This window comes from Odontomachus brunneus, unplaced genomic scaffold (genome assembly GCF_010583005.1).
Source record: "Odontomachus brunneus isolate Ranch 3 - 2012 unplaced genomic scaffold, Obru_v1 Obru_scaffold_006, whole genome shotgun sequence".
Taxonomy (NCBI): Eukaryota; Metazoa; Arthropoda; class Insecta; order Hymenoptera; family Formicidae; genus Odontomachus; species Odontomachus brunneus.
Genome location: NW_022639456.1, coordinates 1,527,041 through 1,542,912, shown reverse-complemented (window position 1 = coordinate 1,542,912; position 15,872 = coordinate 1,527,041). Strand labels below are relative to the sequence as shown.

At 47.3% G+C, this 15,872-nt stretch overlaps 2 protein-coding genes across 15 annotated transcripts in view; one reads left to right on the top strand and one right to left on the bottom strand.

Moving 5' to 3' along the window:
- Positions 1–15,872, top strand: part of LOC116853599 (histone deacetylase 5) — a 138,003-nt gene that overhangs the window by 25,768 nt on the left and 96,363 nt on the right. Inside the window, exon 1 of one of the 14 annotated variants that reach the window (XM_032834766.1) lies at positions 13,172–13,301. The exons of the other annotated variants lie outside the window; for them this stretch is intronic. The gene's annotated coding sequence lies outside the window, so the exon portion shown is untranslated. Of the gene's footprint in view, positions 1–13,171; positions 13,302–15,872 lie in introns of those variants that run through there. 14 annotated transcript variants of the gene reach the window in all.
- On the bottom strand, positions 4,234–14,183 carry LOC116853680 (cytochrome c1-2, heme protein, mitochondrial-like). Its single transcript, XM_032834847.1, has 5 exons — positions 13,926–14,183; positions 7,733–8,267; positions 6,616–6,894; positions 5,473–5,791; positions 4,234–5,393 (listed from the first exon to the last, which is right to left on the bottom strand). The coding sequence occupies exons 2-4, from the start codon at positions 8,150–8,152 to the stop codon at positions 5,546–5,548; spliced, it is 945 nt and encodes a 314-aa protein (XP_032690738.1). The 5' UTR covers positions 8,153–8,267; positions 13,926–14,183; the 3' UTR covers positions 4,234–5,393; positions 5,473–5,545.

Sequence of the window (15,872 nt, the reverse complement as noted above, 5' to 3'; positions counted from 1 at the left end):
TCTCTCTCTCTCTCTCTCTCTCTCTCTCTCTCTCTCTCTCTCTCTCTTCTTCCTATGACAGTGATTATTACAACACAACGACAGGACCTCCCACAGATCGAGCTGTCGCCGACAGAAATATATTGTTTGTCCGGCCAGAGATATGCGGGAGACGTTTACGACTATTATTAATCGGAAGTGTAGTGCCAAGTCGTCGAAATAAACCCCGCGGCCTGCGGCCGCCTCTCGCCGCGCGCTTTTATACATCCTGGGCCCGGCGTAAACACGGCCTTAAACGCGATGATAACCACCGGGCTGTTTTATTGAACGCGGGCGCGTGCGGGATCTTCCTCCTGAACGATCGCTAAAAATTGTCGAGCTTATGTGAAACTTGTCACTTTTCACACTTCCGCTCTTAGGGGAAAGTTACATGATCGCCCTGGAGACGAACTGCGGCGCGGGCGGTATCGCTTGAAAATAAAGTCTTAGCTGGAGTCTCTCAAATAAAAGTCTGGACATCGTCGACTTCTTACTGATTGATCTACTTTCTTGTTTGATCGAAAATGACGGATCTGAGGACTATCACATAAAAGAGATTCTTCTGTAGAAGAAATTGCTGTTTCAAAAGAAAGATGAAAGAAAAATATAGGGAAGAAAATTTTTAATTTCTTGAAAAAATTGAAAAATCTATTTTTATCAATAGTATCATAACAAAGAGAAATATGTGGGAAAATTTCTTTTAAAGGTTAACTCGAGTTAAGCCGAATAGGATGATAAGTAAAAACAAACAAATACAGACGCCATTTTCGACCAAAAATCAATTGTGTCTACTCTTACTTGAGGGACTTTAATTTTAGCTGATGCAGCGAGACGATCGCGTTGTTTGTCGCCACAAGCTGGCGTAGGTGTTCGCAGCTTGCCACTCAGGATCTCGCAAAAAAATTGAGATACACCGCGGCTTATATCCGCGTCTTATTGAGACTCGTAACGCTCCTCGCGACTGGATTTGCGTCACTTTTCGATGGAAACGGGCCGAAAATCACGAGTGCACCGACTCGCCACATTTCGCCACGCGAATCTGCACTCGGTGGCGCGCAAAACATTGAATGCGAATTAATCGCGCGTCCAAAGTACACAGTACACACGTGAGCTGTATCATTAGCGTTGTTTAACTCGTAAATAAAATCCAGATTTAATCTCCGTCTAAAATCGTACACATGAAAGCTGCTCCCTCGTGATACAATATAACGTTTCACACGATAGAGATCTCTTACCAGAGATTCTAATCGCATTAGCGAACATTTATCTCGCACCAAGCAATTTCTCACGCTCTCTCTCTCCCTTCCTTCTCTCTCCCTCCCTTCTCTCTCTCTTTTTACTTTTAACAGGCAGCCGAGTGAGGGCACAGATCATTTTTTCGTGCGGTTCGATGTAGGTATAACTTCGCGAGAAGGGATCCGAATAAACGGCAGAAAACAGGACTCTAATGATTTCTGCACTGCGTTCCGACCGACTCACTTTCCTAGCCTATTAAACTAACTATATAGGCTAACTCGCGCCGGCCGTAAAACACCGGTTCGCCGATACGAGTACGAAAGCAAACGTGGCGGTAAGTAAAGAAAGGAAGCAAAAAAGAAAAACAAGAGGAGATGGAAAGAAAAAGAGAGAGAGAGAGAGAGGGGGGGGGGAGAGAGCGAGAGAGAGAAAGAGAGAGAGAGAGAGAGGGGTTGTAGAGACTCTGCGTGATCTTCTATTTTAACGAGCGGCGACTGCGTTGGCGCGAGGAAATGAGAGACGGCCGGATAATCGACGTGGGTTTCTCAAAATTGCAGCGCTCGTGTAAGCTCCGCGTCGACGATGGTGCGCGATCGAAAGTGCCAAGATTTTCTTCGATCGTGGTCTCTCACTACCGACGACGCCCCGGAAGACTCACTTAAGATCGTTAAGTACACGCTCAGAGCCAAATTTAACTGACGAGTGAATTCTCGAGAGTAAGACGAATTGGACATTACGGAAAGCGCACACTTAGCCAAATATTTTGTTTTACCTAAGAAAGAGGGGGAGCAAGAGGAATTCAGGATGATATTCATAGTCGGATCTTCCATTTCAGATTTTGTTTTTTATTGACGGAACGATATGATCCCTTTGGCTAATTCTTAAATGTTTTTAAGAAATTTAATATTCTTAAGGAATTTTCTTAAATTCATCCTCAGATGTCCCGTGTGCTAATGAAACGATTCGCATAGTATCTGACGATGAACTTAAGACAATCTTGATTATAGGATCCGATTATGAGTACCGCCTACACACACGTACAAAATTCAGTTCTATTTTACATTCGAGATACGTTCTCTCAATACACAGTCCTGGAAGAAATTTATTGTAATCTCCGTGGAAGGTCTTGTTGTGTCCTCGTGAGGAACTCGAGGTTTTCTCTTAGCGAAAATTGCAAGAATGCGATAATTTTCGAATGACACGCCATTGAAGAGGCTTCTCGCCGGCGAACGAGGTGACTTGATTGCTCGCTGGCAGGCTCCGTTTCAACGGAAGGCTATTTTAATTGGAGGCTCTCTCGGCGAAATCGGGCGGTCGCATTTAGCGGGAAAACGCGCGGCGTGGATATGGGCTTCGACGTTTCGCGCGCGCGCGCGCGTATTTTCATCGCGCGGCCGCGCCATATGGCCATATTACCGAAAGTGCGAAGTTATTTTCGACCGGGATTCGCTATTCCGAGAGCTCGACGTAAGCCTCCGGGTTCGAAGTTTCGGTGGCGTCTGGCAGCGGAGAGTACCGCGCGATTTCACAAAACAAGCGTCTCTCTCCTTAGATAACGACGGGCGACGTTCGGCATGTCCGTGACGTCAATCCGGAGGTTTCATTCAAACGCGAATCCGCGTGCGCTTCGCGCGATCTATTTTGCGAGCTTTCTATATTTGAACGGCGCACCGAGGCGTCTCCGAGGAGTCGTTACTTATCGGAGATTTCACGCGTTTCTTTCAACGCGTCGACTCGCTTGCGCCGATCGCTTGCTCGTAACTTCATTAAGGTTGTTCAGATATGCGCTCTCGTAAAGCGAACCGCAGTAAGAGTGTTTCTTATCGAGTGAAAATTCTCGCGTGCCATTTTCAAGTAAACAAATCTTTGCACGAAAGAACACTTCAGAACGCTTGCTTGTAAAATACTCCAAAAATTACACTTTTTCTTTAACAATCAATAACTAGCCGTGAAATTAACGTGATACACAAGTTTCCTCTCAGATCGCTTGAGTTTCTCTAACGGCGAAAGGATGTCTTTTTCTCCTTCTCTCGGGGAAGAGCGCATTTCGCGCGATTAGCATTTCACCTCGACCGAAAATATTTGCATAAGTAATCCGGATAAGTAATGACAATAAATTATCCGAATGACGTCCCCTACCTCCGCGAGAGATTTAACGTCGGGCAAAGACACTCGTGTCAGGATCTCTGGCCCAATGTGACACGTGACATGCTCCTTTCCCGCAATTCGGTTTCGCTGAATTCGTTGAATTAATCATTTGGAATTACAATTCCCAGATGTTTCCAATTTATACGGCGACGCACGCGCGCGAATTGTCGTAGGATATTCCACCAACGTGTTCTATTTTTCCGTTTCTTTCCACCAACGTGTTCTATTTTTCCGTTTCTTTCTTTCTCTCTTTCCCTTCTTGCGTCAGAGAGCAGAAAAATGTTGTGTATGTTGCGATCTGGCTCGCGCGGAGCTGAATGCGGCGCGAATTGGCCGCGAGTTGACGGATCTTGAGTGGCCGAACGGCTCGCGCGCGTTTCTAATATCGCGAGCTTTCATCTCGCACGACGTGTCTACGTCGCACGAGGAGTTATTCTTACCGTGATTACGACAATTCCGCGATCCTCGCATTTCGTTCCTCGGCGATGCTCGCCTTCGACGTCACATCGCTTCGTCGTTCTCTTCCCTGCCTCTCCCCGGTAATTCTCTACCCCGGAGCGATCGATGATATTTCGAGATATCTGCCGCGTATATCTCTCTTTCTCTCGGAGATATCCCGTCACCGTGCCGCCTCTCCGCCGCCGCCGCCGCCGGCGGAGGTGCATTCAGAAACAGTACCCGCCTCTCGTTGTATAATCTCGGCATCGCCTGGCACGTCTTGGCGACGTCAATGCGGAGGTTTCATTCATCGTTCCGTATATTTTCGATTTGTCCTGTCCCCCTCTGTCCCCCCCCTCCCTCTTCCCCCTCTAACCCAACGCTACGGTTCCCTCTCGCCGCCCGCGGGCCTCACTTGTTGCTGCATTGATGCATCATCCCCCTATATATAGCCCCGTCGAAACGCCCAATATTATTTTCGACATTCTATTCCGCATCGTTGTCGTCGTCATCATCGTCGTCGCCATTGTCACCGATCGTCAGATTGAAAGGCAGGCCGAAGAGAGAGGAAAGGGAAGGACAGGGACAGAAAGAGAGGAAAAAATAGTGAGCGAGGGGGACACACGATCGTCGTTATGTACGCGGCGGCCTTAAAATAGACGGTGAGGTGTCCCCGGGGCGGGCGCGGGGGCGCGGGATATTATTACGGGCGGGATAGATGGACTTACATGCAACCACCGGTTATCCCGGAGTTAACGACACGTAAGAGACGACGTTAATGTTTGTTGCCGCGACTCCTCGCGAGCTTCGCCTATTTTTAGACGGGCCGATCGGCTACTATACAGGCATCGTCAAGGCCGTGCATTGCGAAACGATTATCGATGGCCGCGCATGCCGTTGCCGAAGAAGCCAGTCAGACAGACCGACAGACAGACAGGCGGTCGATCGGTCGGTCCTGTGCTGGATCGCTCGTATTCTTTGCGACGACGTATTCGTGACGACGACGACGACGACGACGACGACGACGACAAGAATGAGCAGGAGGAGGACGACGCTATTCCGCGATCACAGCCAACGCAACGGCGACGCGGACGTGGGGAAACGTGGGATTCGCTTTAGTCCGATGTGTCGGCCGTATTTATAGAGTGCATTTTTACGCGTACAGGTGCACACTCTGATGCAACTTTGTAGAGCCTCGTGGGCGTACGCTCGCGCGTGTGTGTTGACGCGCGCGCGTCTCTCGGTTCTAAATAAGAATTACAGATTTGCGTGGCCATCACGTCAAGAGAAAAAGAGAGAGAGAGAGAGAGAGAGAGAGAGAGAGAGAGAGAGTCGAGCTAAAATCCACCTTGATAAATAATCTCTGGCGAAGTGCGATTCAGCTCGACGCCCCCGCCTCGTCTGTATTTACGATTAATCACTATTGTTCGTTTATTATGCGAAGTTTGAACGCTCAGCTGTCCGAATCCGCAAACTCTCGTCGCGGCTTCGTCTTGCGTCTGCCTGTGATCGTGATCCATCGTTTTTCTGGCCGATCTGCACGTACCTCGAAACTGCAATAAACAATCGCCATTAGTCGCAATGTCAAACTAACACCGTCGCAGAGACAAATTTTCGAACGACATAGCTCACACGTCACTACAGCTGTGGTCTCGCCGACGTCGGGAAACAATTTTCCTCGCTCGGATTCTCGCTAGGAACCCTCTTAGCGTTTTCTATTGGGTATGTACGCGATCTGACAGCTCCTCATAATCGACCAAGCGAATCTGTTGTAATAGAAAGTCGAGGCCAGTAATATGAGACAGACACCCATCGCTCTGATAAACATTGACTTTCGCTCGTCGAACTCTTGCGAGGATGTCCAGGTGAAAAATTCGACCAAGTCCTTCGCCATCTGCGAGATGGTCGCTGGAGTGCCGTCGTCGTACTCCACGATTCCCTCAAATAGTACCTGAAGACATTTCTCGATAAGACGAAGAAATTTCTCGCGCGCCGTGCACGGACAGAATGCAATAAAAGTTATTGCACAGTAACTATACGGAAGTTATTACTCGGGAAAAACAACTCCGTTAGCGTAACTGAATTTCATGTTACTTGGGGACCAGATGAAAAACTATAGGAACAGAAAGATTCCTGTAGGAGGTTTTTGCTCAGCCAATCGCTCTCGGTTGTCTCAACCGAGTTTTAATGCGGCTGAATGTTTGGACTGTAATGTTTTTTGCGATTATAGTTAAAGAAATGTCATTTCTCGCCCGCTCCTCATTCAGTTGCACCAACTGAGATTTGTGTGAAATTGAAGAAAATTTGTATAAAGACAAAAGAAAGTATTCCCGTCTGTGTAATTTATCTTATTTTTGATATCGCGTAAAATCCGAAGGGATAATTTTGTTGATTCTTTTGCGACTCTACACTGAGAAAAAGAAGCAGTTGAATTGACAAAATCGGCGGCCACGCACCTTCGAGCAAATATTGCATTTATTGAGCAAATTACGCGTCACAGTCATTACCAAATCGTATTACCAAATCGCAATCGTTGAATCAATTGATCACACATACGTCACAGCAAGTGTATATAATTCGCTCAATCGATTTTTGCTCGTTCAAGCAAAGTCTCATTAACTCAACCACTTTTTTCCTCCAGTATATAGAAGGTCACACACGTTTCTCTTCACATATCTCTCTTAAGAAATAGATGAAAAGAAATAGTTTCTTCAGGAAACGTCGAGTGTTTTGTGTGAGAAAACAATTCGCGCAGAGGTGTGTTTCGGCGCTCACTTGCTGCATGCCGACCACGTTGCCGGGGAAATACGCGTTAAAGTGTTGCACCCCCGTTAAAGTTACGCCTGCCGGCGGATCCATCCATCCCGTCATGAAGGCGAACAGATAATTCCTGCCGTTCCTCTTGGTCTCGATGAAGTAGGTTAGATCCGGCGGGTACATACCGAGGTTGGCCGCTCTGGCGGCTTGTTCGTTCGGGAACGCGGACGGTAACAGGTCGGTGATTTTTCCGGGCCTCATGTAGTGATTACCTTCGTCGTCGGGGCCGTCTTGCACCTGGACAAACGACGCGACCGACGTGACTGTACGTTTTCGTTAAGCGAAACGAGAGCGACGAGTGCAGAAAGTTGCTCCTCTCCTATCGAGTCTCAGAGCCGAGAATTACGTTGAGCTCAGTTTGATTAACGAACAGACGAACGAAGGAAGATGCGACCGGTCGTATTTTACGTGAGAAGCCACTCTGTCGTCGACACAAATTACGCGCGCGCTAGAGGACGCACCGGCGACGGGAAATGGAGGAAAAAAGAGGAGACTAATATACAGTCGTGTCGTCGTGTGTTACGACATTCACAAGCCGTCTCTCCGATAATTACGCCGTTACGATTTGATAAAGCACGCACGCATCTCATTGCGCTCATCCATTGATCAACTTCCACCGATACCATCGCCCCGCTGAAATCGATCGCGTAATAGCGTGTACGGAGAAGTAACCGACTTATACTTATATTATCGTGCGGCAGGCAAGCAAGTTTTTTCTTTTCGCAATTACGTGTCTCCTGTGGAGACATATATACATATCATCATATATGCATATGTACATATCATCGGGTTTTTTCCCGAACATTTCCGCCACCCAATGCCGGGACTGGAGCGAATGTACGCGCGCGCGCGCGCGCGCTCCAAGCGGCGGCTAATCTCATTTTTGCGCGGACGGGGGAACGTTACTCGCGAGCCAACTCGTAATTGAATTACACGTCGAGCGGACCGAACGAAGCCGAAGTCAATTATACTCGAGAGAACGGCGACGAAGAGGAGGAAGAGAAGGAGAAGGAGGAGGAAGAGGAGGAGGAGGAGAAACGCCCACGCCGAAAGTGCGATATAAATTCAGGTTTACCTCGAACTCCGCGGCGATGTCCTTGACCTCGTCCTCCGTGTGTGACACGTTGATAAGATCCATGAATCGCACGTAACGCAGACTGTGGCACGAGTAGCACGCGGTCATATACACTTGCCAGCCTCTCCTCACGGCCGAGTGGTCGAGAGACTTGAAGTAGCCCTGGAACTCCCAGGGATAACTGGGCAGTCTCGTTGCGGGACTTATGGCCTCGACCGATCTGTCCAGGAGGTAGAGGAGCGAGCCGCAGGTGGCACCCGCGCTCACCAACGCGCCTAGACAGATCCTCAGGATCCTCCCGCTGCGCTTCGTCCTTCCGATAACACCGCGCCACGTGTAAACTTCATCGGATTGTCGCCCATAAAAGCCACCGTGTTTCGCTCGCAACGGAAAACGGTATCGCGTTAAGAGCACAGCCATTTTTCTCTGAGGCGATAGTATCTTGGAAACAGTCGACGGTGAACCGCGAATCAAAGGTCTATCGGTGGTTGCGCTCGTTTTGAACGCTTTCGTGATGGAAACATCACTCCATCTCCTTTTGACATGTAATGAGTGATAAAGGTGGCATGACGCTATTAGTATGAAAGCGTCCAAAGTTTAAGATTTAAGTAAATGTGTTATTAGGATTCACAAGAGAAATATTTACTATTCCTTAGATATTTTTTATCTCAGTGTAGAGTTAGGTTATTAGGATTTTCTAAACGCAACATTGATTTATTATTTATTGATTATTTAAAGAAACTAGAATGCGATATGTCAGAGTATATAATATGATAATAATAGCTTGCATGTTGGAAACATTGTTTCAAATTGGAAAATATATATTTTCATAAAACTGTCACTTTCCATGAAAACAATCATTTATTTAGACAGAAGAATTAAAATTAAAAAAAATGTGTTATTACTATCTATCGGATATCTTTTTATTTTTTAGATGCTTTGTTCTTTCAGTGTACGGTTATAGAAAATATATTGAGAGGAGATATATATATTGGAAATTTATTTGCGGGATATAAAGTTGTTTTCTGCGAGATAAAATTGATTTGTACGGATATAAACTTGATATCCCGCAAATAAATTTCCAAATATTTTTCCCCAGTACACTAGTAACGTAATTGTACTCATAGAGATCATTATACTGGTCTGAGTATCTACATATATCATGAACACGTGTCAATAACGTAATACAAATTTTTCCAAACATTACTGCGAACTGTTGCGCTACTTCCGCATCGGTTTTCCGAATTACGAACGAGAATTTTGAACACGATAATTACGTCACGACACTCTCCATCGCGGAGAGGTGATTTCACGTTAGTTAAATGCACTTTTATGCACCGATGAGATTTTATGTGAAATCGAGTCGATGCGTAACCCAGTCAACTCGAGAAAGAGAGGGAGAAGGAGAGGAAGAGAGAGAGAGAGAGAGAGAGAGAGAGAGAGAGAGAGAGAGAGAGAGAGAGAGAGAAAGAGAGAGAGAGAGAGAGAGAGTATCATCTCATGTCCCTATCAATTTATGGCATGCCGGACTACACCCACTATATGGCGGAGTGCAGAGTGCATATTCCGAGAGAGGATGTTGCAACGATCTATAATTAGAGACATTCGCGTGCCAGTATCGTAAATACCCGGCTTGGCTAACGTTTCGAGAGGCACCCGGCGGGGCACGCTGTGAGTAAAAAGGAATCGCTTCGTGCCGTTTTCGAAAACTCAAGCGTGGGCGGCCGTTCAAGCGAGAATCGCGCGCGATCTCCCCGCGAGAGATTTCCCCCATGAAAATTCGTCCGGTGCGATCGATACGCGACATGGCTCGCTCAACGTCAACGACAACGAGAATTGTGCGCGATCGACGGTGGTTATTCGAGGCGATCGTGCCGGTGGGATCGGAAATTCGTCCTTCGCGTTCTCTCGTAAATCAATGTCACTGGCGGCGGCAGCCGCCGGTTTCGCGCGAAAACGTCCGGCTGCCGAGTGGACGGAGGCGGCGTCGTCGTTGCGTCTTCGGTGTTTTCGGCGAAAATTGACGTTTCCTGCCGCTTTCGCCAATTCCGACCGATCGCGAGCCTCGCCAGGTATCATCGCGGTCACTCTCGCGGTGGACAGAGGAAGGCAACGGGGACGACGAGAAGGATGGGGGTGGAAGAGGAAGAGGCGGCGGAGGAGGAGGAGGAGGAGGAGGAGGAGGAGGAGGAAGAGGAGTAGGTGGAAGTGATGGCGAAGGTGGAGAGGAGAGAGAGGGGGAGGGCAGACAAGTGCATGCGCCGCGCTCGCATACGCGTCGCCGTACTATCGTGCAATTACGTTACACAACGTCGTTACACAACGTTTTACAATAAAGGCACCGAGTGTATTTCCGCGCCGTTATAAATAAACCACTCGGTTATGCTTGGCATTATGCATGCGCGCATATTGGCGCGGTTACGTTGCGCGTTACGCTCGCGAGCCTGTGTGTGCGCGCGCGCGTGTGCTCTGTGTGTGTGTGTGTGTGCGTGCGCGCGTGTCGCGTGTGCACACGCGCCGGTGTATAAACGACGCGGTGTAATGGCAACCCGAAGGCACATCCTGCTGACTCGAATAATCGCCAGAGACCGACCGACCGACCAACCTCTCCGCCGCGCCGCCCGCGCGTTTACGCCACGAGGAAAGATTCGGGCCGCTGCGTTTTACGATTGTCCGCTTCTCGCGTTAACGCGCTTGACACGCCCGTGGTTATTTGCTCGTCGTGCGTTGCGCCACTCGCTAAAGCGCGCACTATTAGAAACTATTAGAAATTTATGGCCCCTTCGCCCCGAATTTCCCTGCAAATCGTGACGCATCCACCCGCGCCACTTTCGGTCTCTACAAGAGAAGAATATTGCGTGTGCAGGATGTAAAGTTAAAGATGTGTTGCAGGCCATTATGCTGACAGTTAAAAAAATTAAAGCGTCCTTGAATTTATTTTAACAACTTTTTACCTAGAAATTAATTAACTTTATTAAATGATGTTCGTCTGCGATATCAAATGGCTGATAGAAATAAAAAATGTCATATTTTGCATGATTTTATAAATAAAATAGTCGGTAACATCTTTAACTTCGTATCTTGTATATTTCTTTTTTATGTAAATTTTCAATTTTAAATTTTATTCAGTTTATTTAAATTTAGTTTTCAATTTTAAAATAGGTCTGTTATTATATGAGGAACTTTCTGAGCATCAGTAGGTGCAATACGTTATAGGGCGAAGTATATTATGTTCTCTAACTTATTGCATCAGTGTTCATTGTGATACAGGAAGTTCTTCGCAAAAGAACAGACCTTCTGTTTCTAATAGTGCAAGAATAGAAACTAAAGTCAGTAAAGTCTATCTCGCTAGTAAATTTCTCAGTAAGAGCATAAAGTTTTTTAATAGCACATTCCGGTTCCTAAGATATGAATATAAAAATATAGCAGATATGAAATGAAAGGATAATAAATTATTGTAGGTATGCCGGTCTATTCCTCGGTTACAAAAGTCTATTCTGTGAATTTCTTGGAGTGAGATTTCACTCGGACAGTAGAGTGACCGCGCGAATTCGAGTAATTTTTCACTCAGTTCCGAAGCAACTCCTCGTTATTCTTCACGCGAAGAAGGATGTTGCTCCCATTTTCCAAACTGCATCGCTAATAAAAGGCCCCCGGGTTACTCTTCCATCCTCGCGATTGATATTCTCTTAAGGGGATGCTGGAGTCGATGACGAACTCGAACAATGTCGATAATGCAGAGACGATCGTCACTAACATAATCACACTATTCTTTTCGTATTTCTTGTATATACAGAATTTACATGAATGTGTGTTGCTTTGTTTTACATGTTCAACGAAAAAGCTAACCATATATGTATAAAAATCTTTCTGCAAACTTTTTCGATATTCTTAAGTTTCCAAATGCAGAGGCAAAAGTAGAGCAATGTCCTTCAAAATTTTTCTATTTGGAGCATCCACACTTTCGGTATGTGCAAGCTGCGGGACTTTTGGATTAGGCAAATATTACGCTGACAGCTTGAGATTTTACATTAAAAATTTTTTGCTCGTTTTTTTGTCACATATCAAGCAATGCTCCTATTTATTTTTGTACGTACGTTCATTGCGTAAAAGCATTTGTAATTCTGTGTAACCAATACGATGTAAACTTTGCAGAAAAATGTCAGTATTCTGTCGGTAAAGTTTTCAGCTTCGGCATTCCCTTAAAGTGAATCAGTGAAACATCACTGAAAGCAGTAAATATGATTTGCAGCTATAAGTACAGCACTAAACCTGCTCAGTGCTATACTTATAACTGATATCAATGACTGTTCACTGATTCACTTTAAGAGAGTACTCGTAACGCTAAAATTATCCATTAAGACTCGTGACGACGGAATTTTTGACGCGCATGTAAAAAGCGCGCAGCGAATGTGTGTGTATGTGCGGGGTACGTAGTGTCGAAATGGCGTTAGGCCACTGGTGGGATTAAATTTACCTAGGAATCCCAGGTTCGATTTCTCATCTCTCGTCGCGGTCACTCTCGACAAATAGCCGGTGCGCTGAAATTAGTCGGCCGGTGCATAATTAATCCTGCCGTTTCTTCCAGAAACAGCCGGCGAAGACTGCGGTTGATTGAAAATCAATGCCGGTCGTATCTTCGCCGACTGGATCGTTTATTTTTAAGGTTTGAGCACCGATCGCAAAGAAAGACACGTTTGGAAGCCTCCGCGTGCTCTGCATTATTTATTCCCAGGGGGTATAAATAGGAAATATGGCGTCGCGGTCTCTCGCGACGCGGCGGTCAATACACTGTTGAATAATTTACGTGTGGTCGCGTTTCCCATTTATTTTCTCGCGGGACGTTTTCGTCCGCGTCTGGCCGAAGCAGGAAAGGATCCTCGCTAAAGGTGAGAAGGGGGGAGGGAAGGAGGAAGGAAGGAAGGAAGGAAGGAAAGGAGAGAAAGAAGGAGAGAGAGAGGGAGAGAGAGAGAGAGAGAAAGGAGTCCCGCCAACGCAGGCAACAACGCAGGACGCGCGTCGATTAATTGGTTTAGCGCGTCGCATCGCGTAATTCCGGTGACTCGTAATTCTGTTAGAGAGTTGCGAAGCACGCGACCGAACGCATTAAAAGTGTTTTCCACGTCGCGACCACCGAAAGAGAAGCAAGAGAGAGAGAAAGAGAGAGAGAAAGAGAGGAGGTAAGGAGAGGGAGAGAGAAGAGGACGAGCGAAATTATCGCGACATCTCGAGACTGAGCACAGTTCATTATTAACGGCCGCCGCCTCGGTGGCGCGGTTAAGCGATTTTCGAGCTTCAGCAGGATTTAATTCCGTCCGCCGTCGGGAGTTCAACGATTAGTTTGCCGATCGAGTTTCGTCCTTCGTCTCTCTCGGCCCGCCCTATGCTTACGTCGTCTTCTTTATCTTACCTTAGAACGTCTCTACTTGTATTTTCAAGCTGGCTTAAAGGACGAGTCATAATTTTCGTGGCTGGAATAGAACTGGCTTCACTACCACCGTCGTCGTCGTCGTCGTCGTAGTCGTCGTCGTCGTTGTCATCGTCGTCGTCGTCGTCGTCGTCGTTGTCTGTGAGTCAGCTACAAATACATTTCGCATAATAATAATAACGATCCGTGTGCCGTTACTCGTCTAATAATAGACAGGATAGTATCGATCGACACACCGCGACCAAAGACGATATCTTGCCGCGCTCCTCTCTCCCTCCCTTCTCTTCTCGTCCTTCTGCTGCTCTTCCTCCTCCTCCTCCTCCTCCTCCTCCTCCTCCCCGTCGCATAATCCCGGCTATTCGCGTCCGACGCGCAAACCACGGTTTTACAGACGCGATTAATTATTTCCTCACAGACGGCGATTATTGGGATTCTCTTTCGTCGGGAAATGCGTCCCGATCGCGGATCGTCTTGGCTGACCTCCTCGCCCGTTGTCTGTCGCTCCGATCGACAAATCCGAGGAGACTTCGCAGCCGACGAAAGCGGAAATTGTTTCCCGCGATCCTTTCGCTTCCAATCACTCAGCTAATAACTATTTCTATTCAGGATTTGAGGGAATCTGTTACTTGAATACATGCAGTCGCGGCAATCTCCTCTCTCTTTCCCTTCGTTCGCGTTGAGCGATTTTTTCGTCGCGCACCTGACGGCTCGTGAGGCTCGCGTTTGAAATAACATCTCTTGCGAGAAGATCTGTCCCTCTCTCACCTGCATTAATTTGGCCGAATAACTCGTAACTACGAAATGACGGCGGCGACGGCTACGATAAAAACGGATCAATTTGTCCTCGGGCCGGGCGTATCGTGTGACATCTTTATCGGCCGGCTTATCGAGCCTGTTCCACTTACATCTTTTTATTCGCGGCTAGATTATTCTTAATGAAGAGTCGTTAAAAATAGCGTGTGCGAGCTCGGTCGTCCCGCGAGAAGTCGGCGTGTCGATGGCAAAATCCGTCCGCCGTTATCGGCTGCGGTGAACACTCCACGATAACGCTATTTATATCGTTCCTTCGCACACGAGGCAACCGAGGAACTGCATCGTGAAGATTAACCGCACAAAACCGCCGTACTTTGTACCCGAGCTGTATTCCGCGGTCTGACCTCCTCCCCTGCGCTTCCTGCGCGTCGAGTTGCGAGGCGAGGCGAGGCGAGGGGAGCGCACAAAAGCGCGCGCGCGCGCGCAACTGAAAGGCTGCGAGTAATTGAGTAATAACAGATATCGGATCCGTGTGTCACGCTCGTTTGTTCCGATACTCCCCGGATACTTGGATGTAGCGTTAGTTACGGAAAGATTCCGTTAGGTCGTCATCGTGACGTTTCCCCGCGGGACCTACGCGAGACTCCCGTTCCCGACGAGATGGAAACTCGGCAGATTTTCTCGCTGGAATTCGAGCGTCGGGAAGATCCTCCTTGACGTTCGCGCTTGTCCTCGACACGTCGCCGCACCGAGAGAGAAAATATCCGAGAAACAGAACGTATTTATTCGAATGAGCATTGACAACGTGTTTACCCGTGCCGAAATCAAACATTGTGTTCAGATAAAGAAATATACATTCCCCTAAAAAGCTCGAGAAAAAGCCCGTAGCTTCACACGAAGGCAATGATTTATTCTACTTGAGACAAGAGAATTTTTAGATTCAAGCGAATTTGTTGTGTGAGTATCCGTCAAATAAATATTCACTACTCCCACGTGTTTTTCCTCTCGGTGCGCAAGATAAAACAGTTCATTCGCGTGAATCAGCGCGAGTATCAGATGCCTCTGTGAGAGATCGTTCATTTCCTCGTTGCCCGTGGAATACTCGTCGCTTCCGGTTCCGCGTAGTGGCGTAGCGCGATACAGTCGCTCGTTCTCGTCGGAGGTGCAATTTATCGGCCCGTTAATGAGAGAGGCGCGTTAGCGGCCTGTACATTTAGCGCGGGGCTGTATAACGATCGACAGGGCGTTCGCGCGCAGGACAAAGTCAGCTGGCTACGAAAGTGCGTGCTCGCGTGTGAACGGCGTGTAACGCGCGTACAGGTAGCCCATGCAGGAAACTGAGACGTGCCCCGATGCTCGTTCACGTGTTCGCACCCATGCACACGAGGCGTCGCATGCAAACTCCTCTTCGAGGCTGCGCCGCGCCCGCGAGGGAGAAAGACGAGGCGACGTTTCGCGTCGCGGCGACGCCGGCGTGCTATTTTCTGATCGGTCTATCCCGAGTGAAAGAGAGAGAGAGAGAGAGAGAGGGGGAAAAAAGAGAGAGACAAAGAAAGAAAGAAAACAAGAAAGAATTGTCGCAGCGAGACGATCCGATCGATGCGCACGTTTAACGGCGACTCCGAAAGCGAAACGCATCCACGCGCGATTCGCAACGGGATGGATGGGTATCTCGCGAGCCAAAACGCGATTTCTCAAACCTTAACGCGTCGTCGCAACTGAGAAACAAGTCGAGACGAAATTTTGATCCCACTCTCGAACTCGATATTCCATTTAGTGTCTACTCTGATACTCGGAAGTCTATCAAACTTTTTCGATTTTATTTAATTTACTAACTTTGTTGAGATATATATCCTCTTTAGACGGCGGATTGATATATTTATTGATATATTTATATATATATATATATATATATATATTGATATATTGATATATATATATATATATATATATATATAT